Below are 27,384 nucleotides of genomic sequence, written 5' to 3'. Positions count from 1 at the left end.
ATGTGTGTGCATTTGCACACACATTTTAAATTATTAGCTGTGGAAAAAAGTTCCCAACGTACTAATATATAATTTATTCGCATAGAAACTCTTTGTTCTAGAACACTTCCACATTGATATAAGTCAGTGTTTCATAACACCCAAGAGCTGCAGGCACTCCGCTGGGAAAAAGAATGAAGCATAACACTCCCCAATGCCATATTGAGGAAATATAAAGCACCTCAGCAACAATTGCTGGGCTGTCCTACAGAAACCAGGTTGTAAACTTCCTGTAAAGGGAGAATGCTGCAGAGAATACGGTTTCATTCAAAAGCTTAGCGAAAGAGACAAGGTGAAAGTGCTGTGCACTCCTTCAACTCCTGTGCTTTAATTTCCATTAGAAAGACACTAAAATCAACCCTTTACGCCACACTCGAAACTTGTCTTCTGGGATTTAGGCAATTGATTAACTTTTCATATTTAAATAACTAGCTGAATCACGAGGGAATACGAATGTATGCAAGCCAACCCCCGATGTCTGAGTGCCTACTGCTGCTGCTACAGACGCTGCGGGAACCTCCTACATCTCTGGAGCACCCACCACAGAAACCTCTGGGGAAAACGCTGAAACAGATACTCCACGCCACTTGTGTCAAATCGTAGCGCTACAAGGGAGCGAGGCAGGCTGCCACCATCGCGCTCCGCTTGGCGGTAAGAAAGCCAAGGCCTGACGGGACCTGCGGAAACCGCAGAGGTGGGCGCGCTTTAACGTGCTGTTCGCTCTAATAAGCTCCCCACGGGGCTGGGCGAGGAAAATGACTGCCTTTTGCACACAGGCCGACCGGTGAGAGAGTGAAAGGGGTGCTGCCGGGGCCTCCTGGGCCCCGGCGGGCGCTGCCGAGGGGCCACGTTACCGGCCCCTCGGGGACATGGCGACCGCGAGGAACACAGACACGGCGCCCTGGCAAACACGGCGCCGGGAGAGCGGGCGGCCAGCCCGGCCCCAGGGCGGAACTGCCTTCCACGTCAGCCGCCCGCCGCGCCGAGTCAGCGAGGCGGACGGCGGGAAGGAAAGGGAGGGCGGGAGCCGCCGTCCTGGGAGGGAGGAGCGGAGCGGGGCGGGCTCCGGCTGCCTCCCAGTTGTGCCGCGCGGCCCCGCGGCGGCTCGGCACCCCGCTTCTGGCTCTCGGCCCTTTTCTTGCCCGGGAGAGCCGCGGAGAAGTTAAGACCGGCTGTGAGGGATAATGAGTCGGGGCTGACGGAGAAGCTTCTCCCCAGTGAGGCGGCGCCGCCTTGCCATACAGAAGAAAAGCTGTGGCGGGCGCCATTTTGCATCTGAACGAGACATACGAGCCTCCCTGTTTTTCGCCGCGTGGGCGCCGCCATTTTAGGTTACGGCAAGAATCTCCGCCTTCCCTAGCACAACCTCACCGGGCGCCGCCATTTTGGGTTACGAACAAGACGGCGACCCGCAGGGGTCCTCACCTCCTCCCTTCCTCCATTTAGGTGTCTTCATAAAATGCCCGTGGAGAATCCCCTCTTTTTTCGCCCCGCTCCCAAGATGGCGTCGATGCGGGAGAGCGACACTGGCCTGTGGCTGCACAACAAACTGGGCTCCACAGACGAGCTGTGGGCGCCGCCGAGCATCGCCTCGCTGCTCACGGCTTCGGTGATCGACAACATCCGCCTCTGTTTCCACGGCCTCTCCTCGGCCGTCAAGCTTAAGCTACTCCTGGGGATGCTGCACCTGCCCCGCCGGGCAGTGGATGAGGTGAGAGCTGGGCAGGAGCTTGCCCGGGAAGCTTAACCGAAGAGTGCGTGTGTGTGAGGGGGAGAGGCCGGTCGGAGGTGGCGTGAGGGGAGAAGGGGGGCAGCGCCAGCACCACCTCCCCCCCGCCCTTTGCATTTCATATGGAATCTGTGGGGAGGGGAGACCCCGGGGCGGGCGTTGGAGCGGGCCGCTGCCTGCGCCAGCCCTGCCGGGGGAAGCGGAGCAGTGGCTGCTCCTCAAGGGCAGGTGCCCGCCCGCGCTCGGCGTGGGGTGTATGGCGAGGCTGGTCCCCATAGACGTTCCCGCCTCTCCCTTGCAGCCTTTCGAGGGTGGGGAGGGGGAGGAAGAAGGTCTCGGGTGGCTGAGCGGTCCGTAGAGGCCCAGCTCGGAGGACTCGGTCCTTGGTGTGTGAGGAAAAGCGCTCAGATTCCCCGTGATAAGCGAGTGAGGGGAGTGGAAGCTTGGCTGCTGCTCCTCCTGCTCTTCGGGGAATCTCTGCTTGGCGCTGGTCTTTTGAAAGCAGTTTTGACCTGAAACCCATCTTAAGTGTCCGCACAGACTCATAGTTGTAGGACTGTGTTTTGATACAGTTTGGGTGCCTTTGGGGAAGAGGGCTTTTCTGAGGCAGTGGTTGTTCTAGGAGTAGGACAGAGAGGCAGGAGCGTTTAGGAACAGTCATGTGCGTTAGGCTTCTTTCACTCTCCTTAATACTGGCAGGTGCGTAGGTGCCCCAAGTAGAACACCTCAGCTTTAGGAAGGACAGCAGCAAGTGCTGAAACTTTGGGAACAGAAGATCTGGGGTCTGCACTGAATAGTGCTTTTCCCCACCTTCTCACAGTCAGGTCTTGCTTGGCGAAATTTGCCTTGCCTGTTTTTTTTCTTCTCTGTACCTTTCTGGGAACAGCTGGTGCTTTCCTGTACTGTCCCACCCCAGCTAATAAGCTGGCTGGCTTGAGTCTGAGCTAGCTCTGCAGGATTATTCACTTGGCCCTGGACCATACCTTATCTGCAGCTGGCTTATTCTTACTATAGGCAGCTACTGATGTTTGGGATAACAGTCAGAGAATGATTGGGAAACATTTAAGTTTCTTCAGCCAGGTTTGAGGAATTCCTCTCCTACTTCCACCATGTATCGTATTGATTCCTGGTAACAATCATGGTGGTGGTGCATAGTTAATCCTCACCTTCTTGTGTAGAGTATCTTCAGCTGTGTTTGCACCATGCTCTTTTTTGGCTAGGACACAGCTGCTGCTTAGGCTTCATACACATACATACTAGGCAGGGTGTGGGGAGATGGTATGCGACTTGGATTATTGTATGCTCAGCTTTTATGTACTTCTAAGCTGAAAACGCACAAACGTCACATTTAAGCAATAGTTTAGTGTGTGTTGGTCTCTGTCTTGCCATATGCATTGATATGATTGTTTACTGTGTTACATGTAATTTGTGTGACTTTAAAAAAAAATAAATCTTGTTTAGCATTTTTACTGTAATTTTTAAAACATGATATTCATGTTGATGATCAGAGGGCTGGAGCACCTCTCCTATGAGGACAGGCTGAGAGAGTTGGGGTTGTTCAGCCTGGAGAAGAGAAGGCTCCGGGTAGACCTTATAGCAGCCTTCCAGTACCTAAAGGAAGCCTGCAAGAAAGTTGGAGAGGGGCTTTTTACACAGGCTTGTAGTGATAGGACAAGGGGCAATGGCTTTGAACTGAAAGAGGGTGGATTTAGACTAGATCTAAGCAAGCAATTCTTCCTCTGAGGATGGTGAAGCACTGGAATAGGTTGCCCAGAGAAGTTGTGGCTGCACCATCCCTGGAAATGTTCAAGGCCAGATTGGATGAGGCTTTGAGCAACCTGGTATAGTGGCAGGTGTCCCTGCCCGTGGAACTAGATGATCTGTATGGTTGCTTCTAACCCAAACCATTCTATGTTTAGTGCCTGTCCGGTGCATGAGCTCTTTTCCTTGTGTGTGACATGCAGTTGTGTTTTGGGCAAACAAAACAAGCAAAGCCAGAAGGAGGAATGGGGAGCTGTGCATAAGCTCACATGAACTCTGTGTATGCGAAATTCTTCTGAAGTAGTGTGAAAATCCAAATAGCCTGGAAGAAATTAGTATTGCGATGTTTAGAAAAAGCTAACAAATTAGTGATGTTTTTAGATGGAAGAGAAAAGAGCTTAAAAAAAGCTTAGAGGCCTTCATTAAGTTAACTCATGCCAGCTTTTTGAGGAAGCAGCATTCAAGCAAACTGAAATAATTTCTTGAAATTCCACAAGAGCGTTCACTGGGCGGGTAAAAGAACTTTTAAAACTGTTTCTGAGGAAGATGGTAGCCAGCAACTTTACTTGGTCTGTGCTTTTGTTAGCCATGGAGATAATGTATGTAAAGAAGAGCAAGTCAGCTGCTGTGCCTTTTAGTGTGTTGTTAAAGCGATCAGTTGTGTTCCAAATGTAAAGCTCTTGTTACTGCTGTAACAAAAATATTGTGTCATTTTTCACTTCTTTGGTAGAGTTTGTGAATTCAAACATAAATTTAATCTTTCATTGTAAACAGAGAGCACTTGATCAGGATCTAGGGATTTAGCATGTTTTCAGTCCTTTGGAAAGTACCTGTGACATCTAGTTATTTCAGGGATATGTGATTTATTTTTAACTGAGATGAAGGGCTTAAAATTGTTAAAAATGGAAAAACTCATGAGGCAGAAGCCTTTAAGATTGCTAGTAGGTCTGCCATTATTGTTATAGACTTCTTTCTATAAATGATAAAAATAGCTGGTGTAACCAAGCTGCTGACAGAATGGGATGTTGTCTTATTAGATACTCATCATTTGTGGTGAGTTTGCCAAAATAAGTTGTATTTGAAGATGTGTTACGTAACTTACTGTCAGGATTTTTGACGTTTTAACTGGCATTGGATATCCTACATATGATACTCAGAACATATACTGAACATATATATACATGTGTTCACTGTGCTGTGTACTTCTCTGCTCAGTGTATTGTGGACTGCTGAACATGGTGTCTTTTTGCTAACAGAAATACATCAGTGTAGGATACCTGTAGCTGCCTGGAAGTGAAATTCATCCTTTCGAAATCACTCTCATATCTGAAAATGATTAAACTTGACTGTGAAAGTACTTTCTTAGTCTCTTTGGAAAGTCGTATGTGTGTTTTCCATGCCATGTGCTAGTCTGTATCGATCATGCGTGAGGAGCACTGAGCTGGCATTCGGAAGCTTAATAGTATTGAAAAATATGTTGCATCAGCTTTGTGAAGCTTTGAGAATCTTGATAGTGGATGCAGGATGTGTTACTAGTTTGTTATGTAACATGTTAAACGGTATTCTGTGATACTGTGATAATCCTCTCTCTAGATAACAGATTGGAGTTAGTTATTTTCTATTCAGAATATTTTTTTTTTTAATGTTTTCTCTGTAATAGTGTTTTCATTGAGGCATAGAATAACATGGAAACCATTTGGGAGCAGAAGCCTGAGTAAAAAGTTATGTGGGAATCAAGAGAAGTGTGGTGGTATTTGGTTTAGAAGAGGTTTAATTGGCTGCTGGTCCTTTCTAAATCTCTGTGAAGGCTTCAGTCTAGACAAGTGAATCTTCAATGAGCTCTCTTGAAATTCAGTCCTTTGCTTAAGTGTTCTTTTCCTCAAATGTTTAATATCCTTCAATTTTCATAATGTTTTCATTCAACACTTCAAATATTGTATAGTTATAAGTGACTTAATCCTCATAATACTCTTGTGGGATAGGTAATAAAGCTAATTTTTTATCATGCTGTGAACCTCGTTACTGCTTGTTTGTTCCTGCTGACTAATAAGAATAATTGGCTCCCACTTTCATTTTAAGTGTGTTTTGTAGGCAATTATCAAAAATCTCCTTTCCCGCTGTAATTCTCTGGGCAGAACTTGCTAACTCTCAAGTCTCCTTACCCCTCAGCTTTTCATTTGCTCATTTTTTTTTCTACGTAATCATGCTTATTTGAAATGATGCTTAAAGCTTAGTGTAGTGCTGACCCAGAGTTTCAGTTGTGAATTTGCAGAACAGTTACTTGTGTTTATTTTGTGTATTATATTCTTGTTAACCTGATTCACAATGGCAAATGCAAGTTCATGTCTTGTGCCAACATTTCATTTATTTGTTCAGGGTTAGATTGTGATGTTACAACCAAGTCTGGAATGAGGACTGTGTGCTTTTGTGCTCTCTGAATTACCTTGAGAGGAAGATCCCTGTCCTGGTAGTGGCCTGCCCTTTTATTACAGTAGCTGCAAAAGAGCGAAAGTCAAAACTGTTTCTTCTTGGTTGTTTATGTGAATGAGGAGTCCTCTATTCATGCACGTGGGAATTGTGGAGTGCTAGTGCAAAGGAATAAAAGGGTGCATGATGCTCGCTTTTCCCTCCCTGTTCAGAACAGGCAGGTTGCTGTGTATCTTTCTGGCCTGCACTTAGTGTTCTTAATTTTTCTGTAATGTAATATGGTATATTTTAATCTAATATTACTCTTGGCCACATCTACGTTTTTTATGATTAAAAGACAAAACATACAATAGTGGTATTTGATCCATCTTAGTTTTGTATCACATAAATATTAATGCTGTGCTTTCAGTCCAATGCTTTTTAGCTTAATGAAAACACCTTATAATAATATGAATACCTATTAAATATCCCCTTCTTTATGGCCCCTGAAAGATTAAAACTTGATTTGATTTAATAGCCAACTGTTGATGTGATTAACATCACATATGTTAATTTAGGCGTAATATAAAGCAAATGAATGGGAATTCTTTGCAAGAAGTCATCTTGGAGCTATCACTTTGTGTGTTTCTAGTAATATTTCCTTTTTTACCCCTTCCCACGGTGCTGTTTGTGTATTTTTCCTGCACAGCCATTATTAATCTGCCTTTGTCTCTGTTCCCAGACTTTTTCCATCCTGCTTGATCCTTTCTTGTTAGATGTTTCTAGTTGTGCCCTATGCCTTTTTTTTTTTGTGTGTGCCAGCAGGCTGAGGAAAATACTTAAGATCTTTAAGTTTTAGATGAGAGAAATGCCAGAACATGTTGCATCAAACCTTGACGTTCATGCTTAACGAGACTGGTGGGAGCTGATTGGACTCTTACTGACCTAGTGTTGCAATCTTGCACAATTAAGAGTTTGGGATTATGGCTGTGCTTTGTAAAGTAACAGGAAAACTGTATGTAGGATTCTCTGTTATTTTGAGTTGCATTTCGTGCATTCTCAAACCACAAATGAGATTTTTTTTTTTTTCAGCCGCCAGTTCAACAGCAAACTGGGGACATATGTTTAAATTGCCATTTGAAGGCAAACTTGAGTCAAAACTCAAATTCAGACTTGTGAAATGCAAACCCATATTCAGATAAGGTCTCTAGTTAGCTCACGGTACCTGTTAATGTGCTTCATTTCCCTGTGTGTGACAGTGGCTGTTCTTTAACCATGTTCTTTCTGCTATGAGGCCTTGTGATAATGTTCTTTGTCAAATGCTAGGCAAACACGTTGTTTCTGGCTTCTTTCTTGAAGGAACCAAAGTCATGTGAAGTGATGGATAGTGGCATAAGTAGGTTACCTGAACTTTAGGTGCCCTGAGAGCAGTGTGGAGGTAATATGCCCAGAAAAGAGCTCCGTAGGAACATATATAATATAGGCATGTAGCTCTGAATTTTTGATACACATAAGAGTTTTGTGGAGCAGATGTGAAGGGTAAGCTGGGAGGATACAGAGATGTGTTTTGTCCTGTCCAAAATCAGCTATTGCCTGATTTTGCTTTGACGGAGAAAATTACGTTCTATACCCTTACCTGCATTAGTGGTGTCCAGATAAATGCTTTTAAGAGAGTTATAACTAAACTACAGCTTCATCAACTCTCATGGCATGTTATAAATTTTCTAGTGTTTTATGTAAATCAGTACTGAAATTCCTGTATGATAGATAGGAGACTAAAGGACTTTGTTTCGATAGTATTGACACTCGTCCTCAACCACTGTAGAAGTGAATTCTGATGAGGAGTTTAGGGTTAGAATAGAGAGTCTGACAAGTCTGTGTGGAGTCAAGATGAGATTTTTTACATTTACTGAGAGAGATATAAGCAATGGAGGACAACAAAGACTAGAACCTTAGGTATTGATCCTCTCCATTGGGTAAGCGTTGGTTAAATTTGACAACCGGTTGAACAGTGCATGGTCATGGTTACCTGGTCGGTTTAATCCAAAGCAAATCGATAGAGTTGCTGAAGGTGGTAACTTGACTGTTGCAGTGTCTCCTTTCTGCTTCACTCTTTTTGTGGCTTTAGTGTTTGTGTGACTGTAGTCAGGCACACCAAGGGGCTGATCAGGCTTAAAGCTGTAGAGAGATGCTCGTTTTCAGTCAGATAAACTGATCTGGTTTGTTTCACAAGCACATTACTATAGGCATGCTAAAACATGCAAGGGGTAAAGGACAAACTGCCTCTATAGCGAACGTGTAAACCTTTCTGAAGTGAGAGGGCAATAACGCTGTGTGATTGAAAGGAACTGAGAAACGCCAGTGTGTTTGTCTGCCTCTGCTGAGCTTTAAAAGTGCTTGGGGGGGAGAACGGAGAGCAGAAATTTGGCTTCGATTTCTTAGTTACATGACTAGAGTAAGCTTATTTTATTAAACTTTTTCATATAAGAAAAGGTTGATTCTAAATAAAGGGAAAGAAATATAGTGTGAAGGTGAATCTCTTGCTTGTCTCTCTGTGTTCAGAAACACGTAGACTATAACTAAGCCATATGTGCCACAGTGGGTTATGAAAAGTCAAAATTCAAGTATTTCCTTATACTTTGCTGGTAAATTCTTCAGTGTTAATACCATACAGATAGAGTATGTTTACTTCACATGACTTTACTGTTATGTTTTGTGGCTTGATAGACACATAGTCCATCTCAAACATCTTAGCTCTATGAAGCCATGCTTTAATGCTTATGTAAAAGTTCACTTAAAAAAAAAAGTGAGTGTTCAGTCTTTATTTGGGGGTAAGTTTAAGCTTACCTGTGAATGAAGTGAATTTCATTTCATAGTGCCAACAAACATACTGATCAGTAATTTATAAAAATTACTGTGACAGTGAAATTTTTTTATTCATCTCATGCTGTATTTCACCTTTTTCGAGATAGATGCTTAAAGAAAAATAACTTTTTTCTGGCTATAGAAACTTTGGGTAGATGGAAAATCTTATTACTCGTGACATGTCAGGGGGCTGGGTGTGCTTCTGTAATATGTAGTTTTTGTCAAACAATACAGTTTTAATTAACATGAAAGACATTGTTTTGGCCTAAGCTTAAGTAAAATTTTGAGGACTTAGTTTATGTTCATTTGATGCAGATGTGATCTATCTGCTATATTCTGCAGCCCAGAAAGCAGCACATCTTCATGTAGATGCCTGTTCTAAATAGCTGCTTGTGTTCTAGTTGCATATTCTGATCAATGAACATAAGGTGTGGGTACACTGGGAGTATAAGTGTAGAGTGTAAGGAGACAGTAATGTCAGGATCTGTCCTATTGCTTTTAGTAAAAATGTTCGGTGCTAAACAAAGCTTCGAGCTGCCAAAAGCTCAAAACAAACTTGGGTTAGATTGACTGAATGCAATACAAAAAAAGATTATCTTGGTTAATTCTTTACTTAGTTCTAGAGTTAATGTATAACTGCGTTGAAGCAGTCTCCCTCTTCCCTTCCCCAATAGTAAAACATTGTGCATGTTTATGCTTTTTAAAATAAAAGAATCCAACGATAACCTTTTTAAAACTGTTTCCAATTGGCTGATTTTCTTTTTCTTTTTTTATTAGATGAAAGGGGCACTGACTGAAATTATCCAGCTCGCTACCTTGGATTCAGACCCCTGGGTCTTAATGGTAGCTGATATTTTAAAATCCTTTCCAGATTCTGGCTCCCTTAACCTTGATCTTGAAGAACAGAATCCCAATGTTCAAGATATTTTAGGAGAGCTTAGAGAAAAAGGTAAGCCTTTTCTGAATTCAGTGAAAATTACAAAAACATGATGCCTTTTTTCAGAAAGGAACTGTTGTTTCACAGGCAAACTTGCTGTCTTAACAGTACTGGTATCAGTACAAGCAGTATGTCTTGTCTCTTAACTGCCACAGTTTATGACCTGGCATGTTACTGGACTGGGAACTGTGATATTTGAAGAATGGTAACTTCTTAAATTATCTCTTCACACATCATCAGAACTTGCATGTCAGGTGTTACCATGAGTGTTTGTGAAGGGCAACACACAAGTTAATGTGGATTCATTAGTATCGTAGGCTGTATGTGCACTGATACTAATAACTGACTGACTCCAGCTTAGTAAGTTGAGGTTTTTCGTATGTTGCTCTGTCTCATTTGTTGTGATACCAAAGAAGACAGTGAGGCTGTTTCTGCAGTGCATGTGTGGACAGCCTCACGTGTGGAAGCACCACTGTTGTATTGGGCAGGTGGGGTGCATCTCTGCTGGAAGTCTTCCTCTAGGCAACAAATGATAGGTGCTGTGGGGGAGATGGATCACAAGAAGAGTTACGCCGCTGATGTCTGACTAGCTGTGGATTGCCTAGCAGCTGAAAATATTGACTCAGGCACTTGCACGGTTGCTGCTTCAAACAGTGCAGTAAATGGTGATGCAAAGCGACTCCTACTTCAGAGGGTTTGATTTAGCGCATTGCCAAAAAAGAGCCCTCAGGCATCGACAGGCAGACATGGTCTTGGAGTTAGGATTGCAGCAGACCAATCATGAAATGACTCGGAGGTGGAAGCATTTTGTTTTCTTACTATAAACAAATGGTCATTTGTCTATTCACACTTTTAGTTGCACTTTTGTTTAGTAGCTTCCTTTTTACTTGTAATTCTTAAGAAATCTGAGAATTCGATCATTTTTGTCGTCTTTTACTCTGACAATAGTAGCATATTCAAGATTCCTGTAATTTGGCCAGGTATGATTAACATGGAAGCTCTTATGAAACTAATTTAAAAACCAAACATCCTAATAACAGGTTATATACTGGGTAATAATTAGAACTAAATTACTCTTGGTATTTAAACAAGTGATCTAAAATTTAAGAACACCTGTACAGTCTCATTGTAAAATGTTTTGTAATTAGCTGTCAAAGAGGTGCTAATACCCGTGCGTATTGTGTTAACTCTCTGTGCAGTCAGTGAATGTGAAACTTCAGCTATGTTGCCGTTGGAATGCCAATACTTAAACAAAAATGCCTTGACAACACTAGCTGGGCCTCTTACTCCCCCAGTGAAACACTTCCAGCTGAAACGGAAACCTAAAAGTGCCACTCTCAGAGCTGAACTCTTGCAGAAGTGTAAGTAGTATTACAGCTGGTTGTTAAGATTGAGTAAGAAGTTAAATGGTGAAAGGAAAACTTATATTCAGTGTTATTCTTCAGTATGGGGATATACAGTAAAATTTTCTGGTATAAGAGCTTTGCTGACTGAATTTTTTTCTTTGATAGACTGATATGTGTGGAAGAGCAGGTGCAAGTCATTCTGGCCATGATTACATTAAAATGCTAATCTTGACATAAATGCTGTTCGGATTTCAAGGCATACAAAAAGCTGTAGCTTTTTAAAGCACAAATACATTCTCTCATGGGTGTATTTAACAGTCGATTGCGAAGACTTGTGAGGGACAGCTTTGGTTAAAACTGTGGAAACAAAACTGAAATGAGAACCTGGTTTTATTTTGCCATATGTTTTTTGCAACAGAGAGCAAGAGCTGCTAATTAATGCTTTCTTTTGCTCAGTATGTGTATATAGGGTGTAAAAGCTGGCAACATGTATATACATATATGCATTGGTAGCTGCTTGAACTGAATGATCTTAAAATAGTTTACTGTAGCTGCTGTTCTGTTGCAGCAGCTTGCTTCTTTCTTACATGTGACTTGAGTAGTTGGTCTGGTTAAATACAAGATTTGTAACTTTTTATGATGTTATATATAACTTCCTTATTTCAGTCTCTATCAAGTAAATTGTCTACTCTGATAATTTAACTTAGACCATCTTGTCAGTTGCTTAGTCATTGACTTTGCATTTTCTCCAAATAATATAATTAAAATATGATTCTTTGTTGCTATACCCATCTTTTTATGTATTAGTTAATAACATTTTATATAAGAAGCAATGTATTGTATTTTTTCAGCACAGATTCTGTAATAACTAAAGCCTTTTTTCTTTTTAGCAACAGAAACTGCACAACAGCTCAAGAAGACTGCAGGAGTGCCTTTCCATGCTAAAGGGAGGGGGCTGGTCAAAAAAATAGATACGACAAGTATGGCTTACTTTCATTGCTTCCTGGAAACAAAAATCTGATAAAATAGCCTTGATGAAGAATAAAATTAAAGTCTAGTTTTTGTAAAAACTTGTCTTTTTGAAGCAAAGGATTTCTCCCTTGCTGCTTTCCTCTCTCCTGATATTTAAATGTTTCTGACAATCTTTTGTCAGAAAGAACAAGAGCGTAGGGTTTTTCTTAAATGGCAAGTGTATCTGCCATGCTTCTAAAATATATGCAGCTAGATCATGCCTATAGACTTTGGTAAGAATTTGATTTGTATCACTCCAGGAATAACTCCTGACTAAGCCATGTTGCTCAAAAAGGGAGCAGAGTGAGTGTATCACAGTAATCTGCTGTGCTTTTTGAAATGCTGTGAAATAGACTGAAACTATCTTGTATTTTTATAATACTTCATGGATAAAGCGGAGGGGACAATAAGCTCTATGCAGCCAAGACTTGTACATTGGCTTCTATTTAATAAGCACGACAAAGATGTATAATCGTTGTTCAGCTTTGCATTAATAGATCTCAACTGTTTGCTGAAGTACCTGAACTGCTTGAATTTTTCACATAAGTTTTTGACTAGGAGCAAGAGGAGGGTTCAAAACTAATTAAATCCTTTAAAACACTGCACAGCTGTAACTTTTCTGCCCACCAATACGACGCTGAGGTGTGAAACTTGAGTAATTTCTTGGTGTGGTGGATAGAAGATATGAAATACTTTGTGTCAATGCCATTTAAGATGTGATTTTGAGCACCAAAATTTAGCCACATGCAGGATATGCAAAAAGTGTAGTTGTAATTTGAACTAAAAACTGTCTCAGTATAGAAATTGACCATTAGTTGTTCTTGGCATTCTTTTTAGCCTTTGAACTAATAAAGCTAGTTTTTAGACTTGACCTTTAGAAACAGGTGGTCTCTAGAAATGAGTTATGGAACCAGCTAGAGTTTGCTCTGCTGAAACTTACATTGGTCAGAGAGGGTTGTCCTGTGGTCAAAACATTTTCAGTACAACATACAGAGGGTTACAGAGTATCTAAGCTCAAACTAAAATTCTATGTTTATCTTCAAATTGTAAGATATGATGAGATTGTCAGGAGGCTCAAAGACTTGATAGATATGTATGTGTGTCCCTAATTTTTAGCAGTTGATGAAAGAATACTGTCTTCAGCACTTATATTATGTGAAGTAGAAAGGTAAGAATGAAAAGTTGGGTGAAAAACAACTTACACATGTCTCAATTTCTACTCAATATTGAGAGAGCAGGTTTTCTGTTTGCAATGTAGACCTAAGTTGGATCCTCCTCCTTGTGCAAACAGCAGCTCCAGAATTTCAGACCTCTGTGTGAAGCAGTAATTTACCTTTCCAATAGATTGAGCCCTTAGCCCTTCAGAAGCTTGGCTGAGAATCTTTGATTAAATACAGTTTTACCAAGTAACTAAATATGAAAGTTCAAAGAGCGACTTTGGCAATAATTTGATTCAGAACCTTCATGCCTAATACCTTTTAATGTGTTCGAAGTTTGTTTGTTATGAGTAAGGAAAGCATCAATGTATGTAAGAAGAGTGTATTTTGATAGCAGTGCACCTGTTTGATTACTTCATGTAGAATGGGGTTACAGGTATTAGCATGGAGATTGGCTCTTGCCCCTTGTTTGAAGGGTAAAACCGAATCTGACCTTTGAGGAACTTTTAGTGTATTATAACAGTTCCACACTACAAACATTTGAAGTTAAAGGGATGGAGGAGGGTGTGTTAAGAAAGGGAAAAGCTAAGGGAATCCTTATTACTGTTTTGCATAGCTAATTAAACATAAATTACAATTGTTATCTTTTTTGTTCTTCCCTAAGCACCACTCAAAGGAATACCAAAACAAGCTCCGTTCAGGAGTACTTCAGCACCTAGTGTATTTAGTTCTTCTGGAAACAGAACTCCTATTCCTCCTTCAAGAACACCTTTGCGCAAAGAAAGAGGAGTGAAGGTAGGTGCACTTCTAGTCTCTTGCTTTCCTGCTCGATTCTGCTCCCTGATCTGAAGTGAATTTCTGGTGCTGTTTTGAATGTAGTATCACTATATTAAAGAAGAAATTAAGGACAATATTTAGAGATCAAGTGCATAATTTAACATGGATATTAAGTTCTCTGTGGTCTTTCTTTTTAGCTTCTAGATATCTCTGAGCTGGATATGGTAGGTGCTGGCCGTGAAGCAAAGAGAAGAAGAAAGACAGTAGGTTGGTATAACATCCTACTTACAAAGTTAGTAATATACCTGCAAATACAATCTAGGTTTGTAGTACCATTTTATTCTCCATTTGTTGAAACTTGTCTTCAGCTAAACTTCAGAAATGGAGGCAGGGGGGAATAAAACCCGAACCAAAAACCTTTTAAGGGAAGGCTTTCACTTTTTTTATCTAGTGCTCCTAATGATATTGCTATGTGCCCAGGTAATAACTTGACTCAGTTGCATGAAAGGATTTGAACTAGTCAGTTGTGCTTTGGGCAGCACATAGGTGTGTGAGTGGCTTCGGTACTGGAATTGTTCTGGCATATTGAGATGCTTATTTTTCCTGGCTACATGGCCACGTAAATTAATTGATAGTAATGCTGAAAAAATTTATCGTGCTGTCCAAAATCCCGGCTGAGAGATGTTAACAAGTGAATAATATCTGATATATTGTTCTTAAATCAAATGACAGTGCAGTGCTCTACTTAACCATATCAGGAAATATTCTAGGCAGTATATTTGCCCCAAAACAACGTTTTTGTATTTATCACAAAAAAGTACCATCTCAGAAGAAGATCATAATTGCAATTAAATTTTTGCTTGAGTTTGATGCTTTTTAATATCACAAGATTAGGCAGCTCTGCCTAAGTACTATCTTGATGGATACACGTTGTGGTTCAGCTCATAGTTGGATTGATTATAAAATTGTGTGTGAAGTACCTACCCACCTTTCAGCATACACCTCTTTAAGTGTGTTTTAGCAGACTTGGAGAAATGCATTTTTACATCTTTGTTTAAAAAGTACATCTAATCCAATATTTCAGACAGTTTCTGTGAACTGACTTCTATTTTTATGCAATAGATACAGAAGTTGTGGAAAAGCAAGCCAAAGAAGAAACAGTAGTAGAAAATGCTACCCCAGATTATGCTGCTGGCCTTGTGTCTACACAGGTAAAACTAAACAAAACCAAACCAAACAAAAACAAAGATGAGGAAACAATGATGCATGTTATTCTAAAACACTTAATTATATTTTACTAAGTTGTTGGAACATGCCTCTTAATGTAAAACTATTTACATAATTATTTGAAAATTCCTTTGTTTTCACCAAACTAGATTAAAAATTCAAAGCAGGATGAAGGTAAAGTTTTTGATTGTTTTCTTGTTGCTATTTTAAATTTGTGATGGGGTATGGCGTTTCTGTAGCTGAGGATTGTAGTCTTCTGTTAGAGAAGAAAAGGGGCAAGGGAGTGCTTTGACCCCAGAGAGGCAGAGTAATTTTCAGGAGCTCCTGCAGGTTTCACTCTGTGCCTGTGCATCCTTTGTAACTGTAGTGGAATAGTGCCCACAGAAGTCTCAGTGAGGAGCACTTGTCATTGGCCTGTGCCCAGGAGGGAGAGCTGAACATAAGCAGCCAAGTAAGAAAGACTTTACAACTCATCTGTCTTCTGGCTTGAGAAAAGAACTTACACACTAGTACCCTTCTGTGGTTCTTTCTCCATTTTTCACTTGTAATTTTTGAGAATTGATAATTAATCCAGAAGGCAGCTTTTTCTGAGGTCTCCAAACCTGTCTGTAACTAGGCTTAGCCAGTCCCATTACTACTGACAGGGGAGGAGAAATACAGTGGAATTGATCTCTGTCCAAACTACTCATGACTTATAAACTTGTTCTTCTTAAAACCCATAAAGTTGAGGTGTCCGCTCCCTCTGTTAACAGTCTTTTTAATCCAAAACGGGTTTAGGATCTACTGGAAAACCTAACCTGTTGCTAGAGGTGGCTCAATCAAGGGATGAGAGAAGGAGTTGTGTAGGGGATTTTTTTCCTATCTTTTCAGATACGGTGCATTGGAAATATTGTGGTGCAGTTTTATGTTTTCTGTCATGACATAGCTTTTACAAAAATGTTAAGTCCTCCTCCGCTTCTGAGTCTGTTCTATTCCAGTAAGCCTTGACCTGGAATTAATTTGGACTTCTGAGTTCTTTAGATACTAATAGATAATTTGAGGCTGTTGCACCCTAGTGTTTGCAAGCCTCTTGATATGATAGAAACCCATCTAAAATCTTAAGTGTCTTCTCTTGTTCCAAATTTAAAATGGTCATGATCACCTCTGCCTCTTTAAGTCTGTGTGTTGACATGCAATACTTGCCTTTGGAGAGCACTTATTTAAAAGACCCGTGGTTTTCTTGGTGAGCCAGGCATTTTTTTCTCTAGAGCCTACTAGTAAGCACATCCAACATTGGTCCCATGGTTATGGAGGTAATAATCTATGGTACACATGCCAAAACCAACATATAGGCAGATACTGGTATGCCTGTGTCAGGAGTGAATGTCATTGCCTGTCTTTCTGCAGAATGCAAAGAATATCTTTTTTTGACAAGCTCCACATTTTACAGAATGTCAGTCTCACTTTTGTCTAGACAGGTACCTAAAATGATTTGTCTGCTAGACTTAATTCCCCCAAAACGTCTTTCCTCTGTCTGCCCCTTATAAGGGTGGACTGGACTGAAGTGAAGCTCTTCATAGAGATGCCATGCTGTTGTGTTTATGCTGCGTGTGCAGTATCATGTATAGTTAAGTACAAAATGTGGCATTTTCTTTGGCTTGATCCTAGATGACATCCTTCATGTTGGTGTTGATCACCTGTTTCAGTAGAAACAGGATTTTACCTGTGCTTTTACTGCTGCCTTCTGCTTCCTTGTGTCCCAGAGGCCTTTGTGTCCTCATGGGCGATGTTTTAGTAGGCCTTTTGTCCATAGACAAGCATGGGTTTCTGCTTGCTAATAGTGAAGAGCATGTTTGCTCAGGCAGGAGATCACTCACTTCTATAGTGTAATTATTCAGAGTACCTTCTGCACAAATTTCATCATCTGGTCTCCACACTTACCAGCTGAGGAATGGGACAAAGGAGTAGCAGCTTGACTCTTTTTGCAGAAGTACGTTCTCCGTAATAGTATTTTTTATTCGCTCAGATTGTGCTTTCAGAAGCAACTTTGATCTGAATTAGGGGAGAAAAGCTGCTTTTTCTCTCCTAGGGTAATTCTAATGTCTGAAGTTTGTATAGGGAGTTAAGAGTTGAAAAGGCAAGCTTACTCTAACAGAGGAGTGTACAATTAAGTTTCCAAAAGGAATATCATAGCAGAACTACATGTTGAAATCGTATTTAAAAGGCAGAAACAGCACATGAATATATGTAGTACTTTCTTTTCTGTTTTACAGAAACTTGGCTCATTGAACAGTGAGCCTGCACTACCTTCTACGAGTTATTTACCTGCTACCCCCAGTGTGGTGCCATCCTCCTCGTATATCCCAAGCTCTGAAACACAGCCAGGTAAAAGACGCTTTTTCACTTTTGAGACCTAATGCCTCCAACTCTATGCAGTTCTACTGTCTAGCTCTCCTTTTATTTACAAACCTACTATCGCTCAACTCTAGTGAAACTAAACCTCATCAGTCTAAAAATCCATTGCAGGAACCCAGCCTTTGGGTTTTGGGCAACCAGACATGTCATTTAGCCTAAAACCAAGTATTTTCTTTATTTAAGTCTTAAAATGACTGCTAGTTAAGTCAAGCAGGCAAAGGAATTTAGTGTTTGGTTTTTTCTTACTCTGTAATAGAAAATTCAGCATTTCTTTAGTTCCTAAAGAGACACCAGTTAGACACGTAAGTCCAGAGTGTATATACTCCATACACACATCCATATGCGTGCACTTAAACAGTTGCTCTCAAGAGTTGGGTAACTTTCTAGAGGCAAGTACACACTAGCTTTCACACAGGCTGGGATCAAGCCATCCATTTTTTTTTACCTTTTTATAATGGTCTGATAGATAATAGCTGAGCTGCTGTATATTTTGAAACGTGCTATGTTATTTTCAATTCTAGAAAACTGCCTATAGTAAAAAATAGCATTCGACAAATCCTTTATTTATACACCTTTTATTTTAACACAATCAGTTTTACTTTTCCTTCCCTGCTGCATGTAGAGTCTTAAAGGAATGTATCAGTTTGCACTAACGTGTGTGCGTGACTGGGATTCATCACCAGACCTTGTAGTTACAACAGAGAACCAGTGTTTCAGTTTAATGCATTGTTTTTACTCTTGCTTGTTGTGATTTGGTACTGTAATGTTTGTTTTTATGTATGTGAGCTGTGACATGTTGATCACTATAGAAAAATGCATGTGCAAAACCTGATCACTTCATTTGGCTCTGAAACAGTTCAGAATCTCTCTGGAGGTCCATACAAATCTTTATCTGGCAGAAAATTGGCATCTCCAGAAGGAACGTGGCCAAGAGCACATCAGTGTTGTCAGCAGTATTATTTTCCAGAGCCTTGGCATTGTAATCAACAGCAGGAAAAGCCTAGTTTAAAATTCCCTATTGTCTTTGTTCTCTGTTTTCTAAGTTTTTTTCCCATCTGGATTATGCAATATCTAGCTTTCCTTATTGATGAGGAATACAAAACCGTTTCCTTGATGCAAGATGCACACGTAAGATGCACGGATTTGGCCTCATACAATCTTGTGTCATTAAGACATCCTATTTTATGCAAGTCAGTTATTCTGACATCAGAGGAAGTCAGTAATAAAACATTTGTTCAAAATTAAGGGGCAACTAATTATTACAAATGCCTGTCAAGCATTTGCTGTCCTGTTACACATCCTACTAGATAATAGCCATAATGTTAAAACCAATGCTATATCTGTGCCTAGATGGACAGCAGTAGACCTCTCATTCTCTAAAGTCTGATCTGAAAGGCATCAGCGTAGCTCTGGTCTGTATCTGCCTTGTAGGTTAGCTTAGTAGGTTAGCTTACACGTCTTGAGATTCATGAAAGGTGCTGAAGCAGCTGTGCCTGTGTATGAGGTGCAAGAGAATGTAACTGGCTAGAGTGTGCACTGAGTAATTATTGTTTGTTGGGCAGATAGTAACTTAGGAAATCACAGTAACTTGATCATATATGTAACCTCTACCTGCAGCCAGGTTTAGAATAGTAACTCCCTTAAGTGCAGGTGAATGGATCAACTTTGAGAAATAACAGTTAGGACTTGTCAGTACTGTGGGATTTTAACCCTCTTAGCAGTTAGTGTTTAAATGATGAATGATTTGTGAAGGCTGCGTTTAATTCTGTTGTCTGTTTAAGTGTTTGTGTGTTTTCAGTACTTGTAACTGGCTGAGACTTAATTACCATTTCTTTTGGAAGCTGCTGCTACATTAAGTAAAAACTAGTGAAATGTTTTTATGGTTTTGGCTTCAATGTAACAGTACAGCAGTAATCCTGGTAGGGTCAGAGTGCAGCTGTTACAGCAATATAAGCTAAAAAGTAAATAAAGCAGTTTCAATTTAATAAATCTGATATCCATTAAATATAATATTTTATGCTAAATATAATCTATATTGGACAGCCAGTCACTGAGTTGTCTAATTATTGCTAAAGATAATTGAGTGGAAAGAGCATTATCTCTTCAATTTTTCGTATATATATTAGATGGCATATTGAATCATGGTACTAGACTGGAATAATCAGAATTTTTAGTTTTCTTTAAAGGCCATTGGTGATGCTAATCCCTGTTTGTGAATTATAATGTCTATAATTATCCTGATGGGTTTTTGCAGCTGGCTCTGCACGAGAGGCCTTGCAGACTAACAGACAGACTGAAGAGCCTGCAGCTCCAAATGCCACCACAACTCTTCCTGCACAATTCAAACAAAGAACACCTATGTACAATAGTAACTCTAATCCACCTGCAACTACACCTACCTCACCCCTAACACCTACCACACCTCCTGCCATTTCCCCCGCGGCACAAGCACCACAAGTGGCCCCTCAAACTCAGCAACAGCCACCACCGAAAAAAAGCCTCTCTCTCACAGTAAGTAAAACCGGGTTCTTTTTGACTGCTGCTTTTGATGTAGATTGGAAAACACAGATTTTTATTATGGATCTCGCATAGTATGTTGGCATTTCCTGGCCTTTGGATTGTGGAGTGATTGGGGCTGCTTTTTTATAACTTAAGATAATGAAAACTCATTGTGGCTTGGTTAGCATTGCTGTCTTAATGTTCGTTGCAACATTTTAACTTGTGCAATGTTAATGTAACAGTAAGATGTCTTTATTTACTCCTGTTTACTATGTAAAATAATGTTGTGTAACTACTTCAAGGTGGGTTTTTTTCCCAGTTTCAGAATTTAGTTGTCACTGCTATAAGTGTTAGATTAAGGCTTTTTTGTTTGCATTTTGTAGGTCTACTAACTTCCAGCTTACTCTCATGCTTGTCTGTGAATATTAATATGATACCTGTTGATAGTGTTTTCTCCACTGAAATTCATATTTGTTATATCTTTTGCAGAGGGAGCAAATGTATGCTGCACAGGAAATGTTCAAGACTGCAAACAAAGTTACAAGGCCAGAAAAGGCTCTTATACTTGGATTCATGGCAGGATCCAGAGGTATGTATGGAGTCTAATTTATCTTGCTTTTGAATACCCAAATCTGAAATACAGCCTAACATTTCCAGATGTGCATGTGTGAGTGCAAGACTCTTGCTTTAGCTTTGCTCTGTATGTAGTGGACTCTGCTCTTTTCTCTGGACTGTATGCAGCTTTATGGATTACGATTCTAACTACCTGGAAATGGGTCTTCAGGGTCTATTTGCAGTAAGTCAAACAGTCTGTTAGAGCAGCTGCTAAGCACAATAGGTGCATAACTGAACGCATGTAATATCATGGCTTAGGGTTTGAGGAGAAACCAGGCAGCCAGTCAGAAGAGTGAACAGACTGGTTAGGTTCTAGCAGTCTGTCTAGAAGACCAATTAATGTAGGTTCTTTTGTGGCATGTCAAGGTACAAGTTGGGTAGTACAGTGCCTCATTGTTGTCTCAGAGACTTTAGGAAACGACAAGTGCTGTGAATCACAGAGAGATAAACTGTCTCATAGCCAGATCCTGTCACATACTGGCCTTGAGAGGCCAAGGCTGTTTTACCCAGAAGATTATCAGATGTAAGATGAGAAGGAGCTTAAGAGTCCTTAAGTGAACTCTATCATCTGCACTAGCTCTGGTTTCTAATTTGGTATTTGAGGGCTCTTATCACTGGAGTGCGGGAGCCTAAATGTGGCTTATGCGTTTAGATTAATGCAATACATTGTTGAAGATGACCAGGGTAGAGTTGCTGTGATGATCCCTGGGATTTAAGAAAGTTTTATGTATCTTGTATTAATGATGGTGCTCTTAGTACTAGATGCTACTTCAAATTGCAGTAGGAAGATGTACTTTAATATCCATGTGGACAGTTTTTTGTAATGCAAAGTAAAATATTATTTTGGAAGTGTGCATGTGTGTTTATATATATTCACATATGCATATATAGATAAGTATGTAACAATATGAATTCCTTCAGTAATAATGCCAGCACTTTCTGAAGGTGTAAAAGTTATTGGGTAAATAACTGCCAACTATTCTTGAGCTTCCTGAGTGTCTATTCCAGTACCTTGAAATGTAGCATTCAGTACTTCTACTGAAATGGAACTGAGTCTTCAATGAGTGACTTCAGTGAAGCTGTTTGGACTTCCAGAACAGCTGAAAATTGTTGAGGCTTTTAACTACAAAATGTATCCCAAATAGAGTAACTCTGGTAGTTCAGGTTTACCAACTCACATTTAAATATAAGCTGCTCTTATCGTTCTTGAAATAAACAGAGATGACATTAGCATGCTTTACTCACCCTTTTGTTGTTCTTCTAGTTACTTGGTGTGCATCTTTTGGGGTCTAGTTTTGTTATCCTTAAAACTCAGTCTGTAATGTATGGAGGGAGGAAGATCTTTGTGGCTGTGTGTATTAGTGACATTACTTGCTCACTTTTGGGTTTGGGGTTTGTTGGGCTTAGATTATTTTAATTTTTTTTTAACATAAGGTTTAGAATGTCCATCAAGTGCTCTTTACATTTTTCTAATACAGTACTGAAGTGTATAATTTGTTCCTGTTCTTGTTTTCACAGAGAATCCTTGCCAAGAGCAAGGTGACATAATCCAAATTAAACTTAGTGAGCATACAGAAGATTTACCAAAGGCTGATGGCACTGGCAGCACCACTATGTTGGTTGATACGGTCTTTGAAATGAACTATGCTACTGGTGAATGGACCAGATTCAAGAAGTACAAACCTATAACTAATGTTTCCTAAGAGATGCAGCAACAGCAGACTGGACCAAATCAAGCTTAGAGTCAACCAGCTTATAGAGTATGTCGACTGTACAAAATGACATTCATGTGTACATTTCTTATTACCCTGCAGAGTAAAAGCTGTGGCTCTTCAACCTAACTGGGCTTAGTGAACACAGAAGAAGATGATGTCAAACTCACTTTTTTGATCTTGGGAGAGGGAAAGGTGATTTTAGGGGAGAAAGTTTTGGTGTGTTTTTGTTTTCCTACAGTTCAAGATGCTGGAAAAGAAGACCACAGCTGAAAGATGGGAGCAGTTTACTTCTGAGTACCAGAAGAGAAAGACTACTGTGCAGTCATTCACGGTTTACCATTAAACGAGGGCACAGATCTTTATTGTAAAAATATTTTCTTTGGCTACATGGGTTCTATTGTAAGAATGGACATTTAAAGCACCACTGGTCAGTGCTTGACTATTTTGTAATTCAGCTGCAGTATAACTAAATATTGCAGGTGGTAGATGTCCAGTGTCTAATGGTACCCACCGTATGTTTAGCTTATTTATGCTTGGGTCATAGGATGGGATTGAGCAGCTTTGATAACTCGCTATATTGTCCATGTCTGTGGCCAGCACGAGTTAATCTGTATTTGGCATTATTTGAGAGAAACTGAGTATCGTAACTTTCTGAAGAAAACAAATCATCAAAACTAAGAACAAAGAAAAGTAGTAGTGGCTTGTCACTGCCTGGAAGTGATGGCTCTTCACATGCAAGCCTTAGGGTAGAAGTTGATCCCTGGCTCTTGCATAGCATGCCCTTTGAGCAGCATAACCTATCTGGGAGGAGGTGATACTATTACATCTCAAAACCAATTGTAGCTTAATTTAAAAATGGCCCTAGAAATTGTTGAGTGACACATGTCTGAATATATATGATCGGGAAGATTTGTTGTCTTGAGGCAGTGTTAATTTATGTTTGGTTGAGCAGTCATAGGGCACTTGAATGCCAAGCCCTGATCCAAAAAGTTTTGAATGGCTGTAGCTGTGGTTTTTACCAGTGTAGTTATATTAGTATAATCACTACTGTGACCACAATTATACTGGCATATAAATGTGCCTTATACTTGTCTCTTTCTAGTAGAAGCACATTTTTTATCTTTATAACTGTGTTCACACCGCTGGTATAATCTGGCTTTAATAGTAGACATCAAGCTTGCATTTATGGAGAGGGTTTACATACATAGTTCAGGATTCATCCTTTGGAGACTTGACTTCAGTTGGAGGAGGCTTGGACTAAACACCTGGTTTCTGTCAGTACTTGTATGTGGAGCTGTGCTTGGTTGGGAGCCCTGCTTGGAAGGAAGAAATACAAAGATATATACAAAGTAGCACAATGGTTGGTTGGTGCTGAGGAGGTACTTTGGGCTGACCAGAGGTTCATGCTAAAGTGGAACTCTTAAGACAAAATGAGGCTTTTTTCTTTTTTTAAAGAAAGCAGACCAAATCCCATACGTACACTTATATACTAACAAAGACATTTAGATGATTGATTAGAGCCTTTTTGTATTGGGGAATTTTTATTGCATTTTATCTTTAGTTTTTCAAACAAATTATTCAACAGGACAGGGCAAGTATAAATAGTAAGAAAATCTGTATTCTACAGTCTTTTAAGATGTGACCAAAAGTATAGATTTCTTAACTTTATTTAAGCAAATAAACGGAATGTTTTAGCTCCTGTAGCGGGCAAGTTGTTTGATGGTACCTGCTACCGTTATGGAGTGTTGTGCATGTATTAGTGTGGAAGTTACTTGCATGTAACTGTCACACTGGGAGCCCTCCTGCACATCATGACCCCATTTCAGAAGCGATGTAGATTGTGGTTCTGATTGCAATTTTTCTTTAAGCAGCTAGAAATCAGCCTGACAAGTGAGAATGAGTAGTGGGTTTTAGCTTTTAGAATGAGTTCAGTAGAAGTGTGTTTTCATGGTTATAACTTATTTGATTATAGTATGTTACATAGTAAGGGCTAACAATAGAATATGAAAGTATTCATCTTTTAAAAGAAAGATTTAAAGAGTGACATTCCTTTTCTTGTCTGCATTCGGATTTTTAATGTTTTCTTGTGAAGACCAGTTTTCTGTAAACATGTATGATACATCTGTCTTAACTGTTCCTGCTTGCTAGATAAGCGACAAGTACCAAATATGGTTTTTAAGGAAGAACTTTTAGAAAATTGACTGACTTGAGGGGCATGTACTGTCATTGTAAATTGTTGATACAGGACTCCTTGCAGTTCAGTAGCCACGAGGAGCTGCTGTGTGGTGGCTCTTTTGGCTTACTTGAGATTAATAGGGGTCCCTTGCTAAAGTTTTAGTCTGCAGAAGTCTGTATTTCAGACCTGTGCTGTCAGGATGGAGACAGCTGTCCATCTCCTCTTCAAGAAGTCCTAGAATGCAGTGGAGTCATTTGAGTGTAGTAGTGTGTAGGAAGCTGAACCATGCTGCTATTTGTATTTGCTGCATAACAAAGTTGATCTCCAGGCCTGTTTGTCTAAAGTCAGTCATATGCAATAAATTAAAATTTTAAATAGAAGCATAGTATATTTTTAATTCCGTTAAGTCATTAGGATGAGACAATTTAACACTGCAAAAATAAATTATTTTTAAAGTGACTTTATGACCCTCAATACCAGAGCATTACTTCAACTTGATCTGTGAATCTAGAAAGTCTTTTTTAAATGCCTAAAGAAAGGGAAGTTTTTGCAATGTTGTCAAAATGGTATGATAAGAAGTAAAACCACATGAGTTCTTTGGTTCAGAGAATGAAGTCATTGAACCAGTGGCCTGACAGTAGGGATAATGCCAGACAGTTCAGAAAGGGCAACATCGACATTTAAATTCCAATATAATGGAGTTGTTGCTTGCAGAACAAAATCTGGCCCTGGAACTTAATATTTTTTTTGTCTTGAATATTCAGTCACTTGGATGTTAGCTGGATTCCATTCAGTGAGGCTCAATGTGTGCTCTAAGATTAAACAAAAACATTTGTTGACTCTAGAGTGACTTGCAGATGTACTGACAAATTGACCGGAGGAGTAGTTTAGAGTTTTCTTAAAGCTTTGTGTCCTTTCCTCTTTCCCTTTATCCAAGCATGAAGTTTTAGGAAGTAGCAAGTGCAAACTTACAAAGTGTATTACTGCACCTCAGCAAGGCAGGATGGCCCAGCTTCTCTTGCCCTTGCTTGTAAGGAAGCACCTGTCTGTGCAAGCCTAGACATGATATGAATTAGGTCATTTGATTTTTAGAGTGGAATTCTGGAGAAAGAAGCAATGAAAGTGGCTTGTGTTTTTCTCTATCCTGTCCAACCTTTTTATTCCAAGAGCAGAGAGAATACGTATGTGCATACCCAGGTTTCTTTAACAACTTGCCCTACACCAAAGTGCTGGGTGTCTTTCGGTTCCATTTTCTTTCATGAATGTCATGAGGACCAGAAAGAGTGAAATGAATGTAATGAAGAAGGTGAGCCCAGGGAGGATGCTGAGCAAGAGTATCTGATCATAGATTCCATCATCCTTTTAGATAGAACATTTTTTACTACTCTAGTGCTCTGTAGTTAATCTCCATACAAAACGGTCTAGGCTTAGTATGGTTAACACTCTAGTGTTGGGCCAGTATTTTCTGGGTTAACTTGATTTTCGCTGGTAGCTTTGCCATTTAATATTGAGTTAAATACCATAGAATGCTGGATGCCTTTCCTAGTTGCTTGACACTTCCGTGTGGAAGTTGGTCACTTCTCTCACTAAGTCGTGTCGAAGTGCAGGCCGCTTGTCTAGATGAAAGAAGCTTGAGACTTTGACATTATACAGTTTTAAGAGTGAATCATACTTTCATAGTAAGATCTGACTGGAAAAAAAGACTAAAAAATGTTAAGCCAGAGCCCTCTGGGAATCTGGTGCCTTTAACAAGAACTGTCATTTTGTAAAATGTTACATCTATAGCATAGCCCATATGTTTTCTATTGTTTTTTTGTACAGTTGTAAATTCAAAATATTCTGTCTTTGGGTACGTATTTTCAGTGTAATACAGTATGTATAATAAAAATTTAGATTTTCTAAGGAAATGGACTGATACTTTTGTTAATACTCAAGTTGTGTATTGTTCTAACAGGTGAACTGGTCATGAGTACCACTAGTCTGAGACTGAAGAGCCAAATTGTGTGATAATATGTATCCGTTTCAGATTTGTCACACTGTTTCTGTAGAGGCATTTCAAAGTTGGTGTTTCAAAGTTGACATATGCTGGTTTTGCTGGTTAGAATATTTGTGAGTAGGAGGTGTTACCAAAAAACCTGCTCTTGCTTTCTGGGTGGATTTGCTGAAAGCTGATTAATCTTGGGTGATGTGTCTCCACAACGTGTGAGTGTGCATATACTGAAGCACTTGCCACAGCCTAGACCTGATGGTACAAGGAAGTTACGCCATGCACAGGTTCTATGGATGGCCCACATGGTATGAAAGTGTGGAATAACCCCCCCCCTTTTTTTTTTAACTGTCTTCAGCTGAATTACAGCAATGGTGGCCTTTCTCAATTTGAGTGCTGCAGAAGATGGGTGTCTCTTGGTTTGGGGTTAGTATTGTTTTTTAGAAACTGTGTTCATGTGTAGAGATACTGTTTCTGTGGTCCAGTTTATCTTGTGATAAACATGAAGACTTATCTTATGATGTTGAGTTATATGGATGTGTGTGGCTGGCCTCATTCCAGTTTTCTTATATACAGCTGTGTGACGTGGCTCTGTTAACGCTTGCCTGTGCTGGTGCAGTGCCAGACACACTCAGCTATTTCTTTTCTGTGTTGGACTGACCTTATCAAATAGCCAGGAAGGGAATTCTGTTCCAGGTCAACTGCTCTGGTAGAATGCTAGGGACAAAGCTTTGAGAATAGGT

The 27,384-nt window shown here is 40.0% G+C and overlaps 1 protein-coding gene across 2 annotated transcripts; it reads left to right on the top strand.

Moving 5' to 3' along the window:
- The first annotated feature begins 719 nt into the window (after positions 1 to 719).
- NELFA (negative elongation factor complex member A) lies at positions 720 to 26,529 on the top strand. Of its 2 annotated transcripts, none has more exons than XM_086612136.1 (12): positions 720 to 733; positions 1,486 to 1,750; positions 9,578 to 9,749; positions 10,937 to 11,098; positions 11,974 to 12,063; positions 13,916 to 14,046; positions 14,226 to 14,295; positions 15,151 to 15,239; positions 17,508 to 17,619; positions 19,904 to 20,160; positions 20,638 to 20,737; positions 22,282 to 26,529. In XM_086612136.1, the coding sequence occupies exons 2-12, from the start codon at positions 1,499 to 1,501 to the stop codon at positions 22,464 to 22,466; spliced, it is 1,620 nt and encodes a 539-aa protein (XP_086468262.1). In that variant the 5' UTR covers positions 720 to 733; positions 1,486 to 1,498; the 3' UTR covers positions 22,467 to 26,529. The 2 variants fall into 2 exon arrangements, with proteins under 2 accessions (XP_086468262.1, XP_086468263.1); XM_086612137.1 differs by lacking the exon at positions 720 to 733 and adding an exon at positions 1,354 to 1,370.
- The last annotated feature ends 855 nt before the right edge of the window (positions 26,530 to 27,384 follow it).

Source organism: Tauraco erythrolophus, chromosome 5 (assembly GCF_009769465.1).
Source record: "Tauraco erythrolophus isolate bTauEry1 chromosome 5, bTauEry1.pri, whole genome shotgun sequence".
NCBI lineage: Eukaryota > Metazoa > Chordata > Aves > Musophagiformes > Musophagidae > Tauraco > Tauraco erythrolophus.
Note: the sequence above shows the minus strand (reverse complement) of the source record. Positions and strands in the feature narration are given on the sequence as shown.

Coding starts and splice junctions, on each gene's coding strand:
- NELFA (XM_086612136.1), top strand. CDS start 1,499: ATGCCCGTGGAGAATCCCCTCTTTTTTCGCCCCGCTCCCAAGATGGCG. Junction 12,064..13,915: donor CAAAAAAATAGATACGACAA/GTATGGCTTACT, acceptor TTCTTCCCTAAG/CACCACTCAAAGGAATACCA. Junction 17,620..19,903: donor AAGCTCTGAAACACAGCCAG/GTAAAAGACGCT, acceptor GGGTTTTTGCAG/CTGGCTCTGCACGAGAGGCC.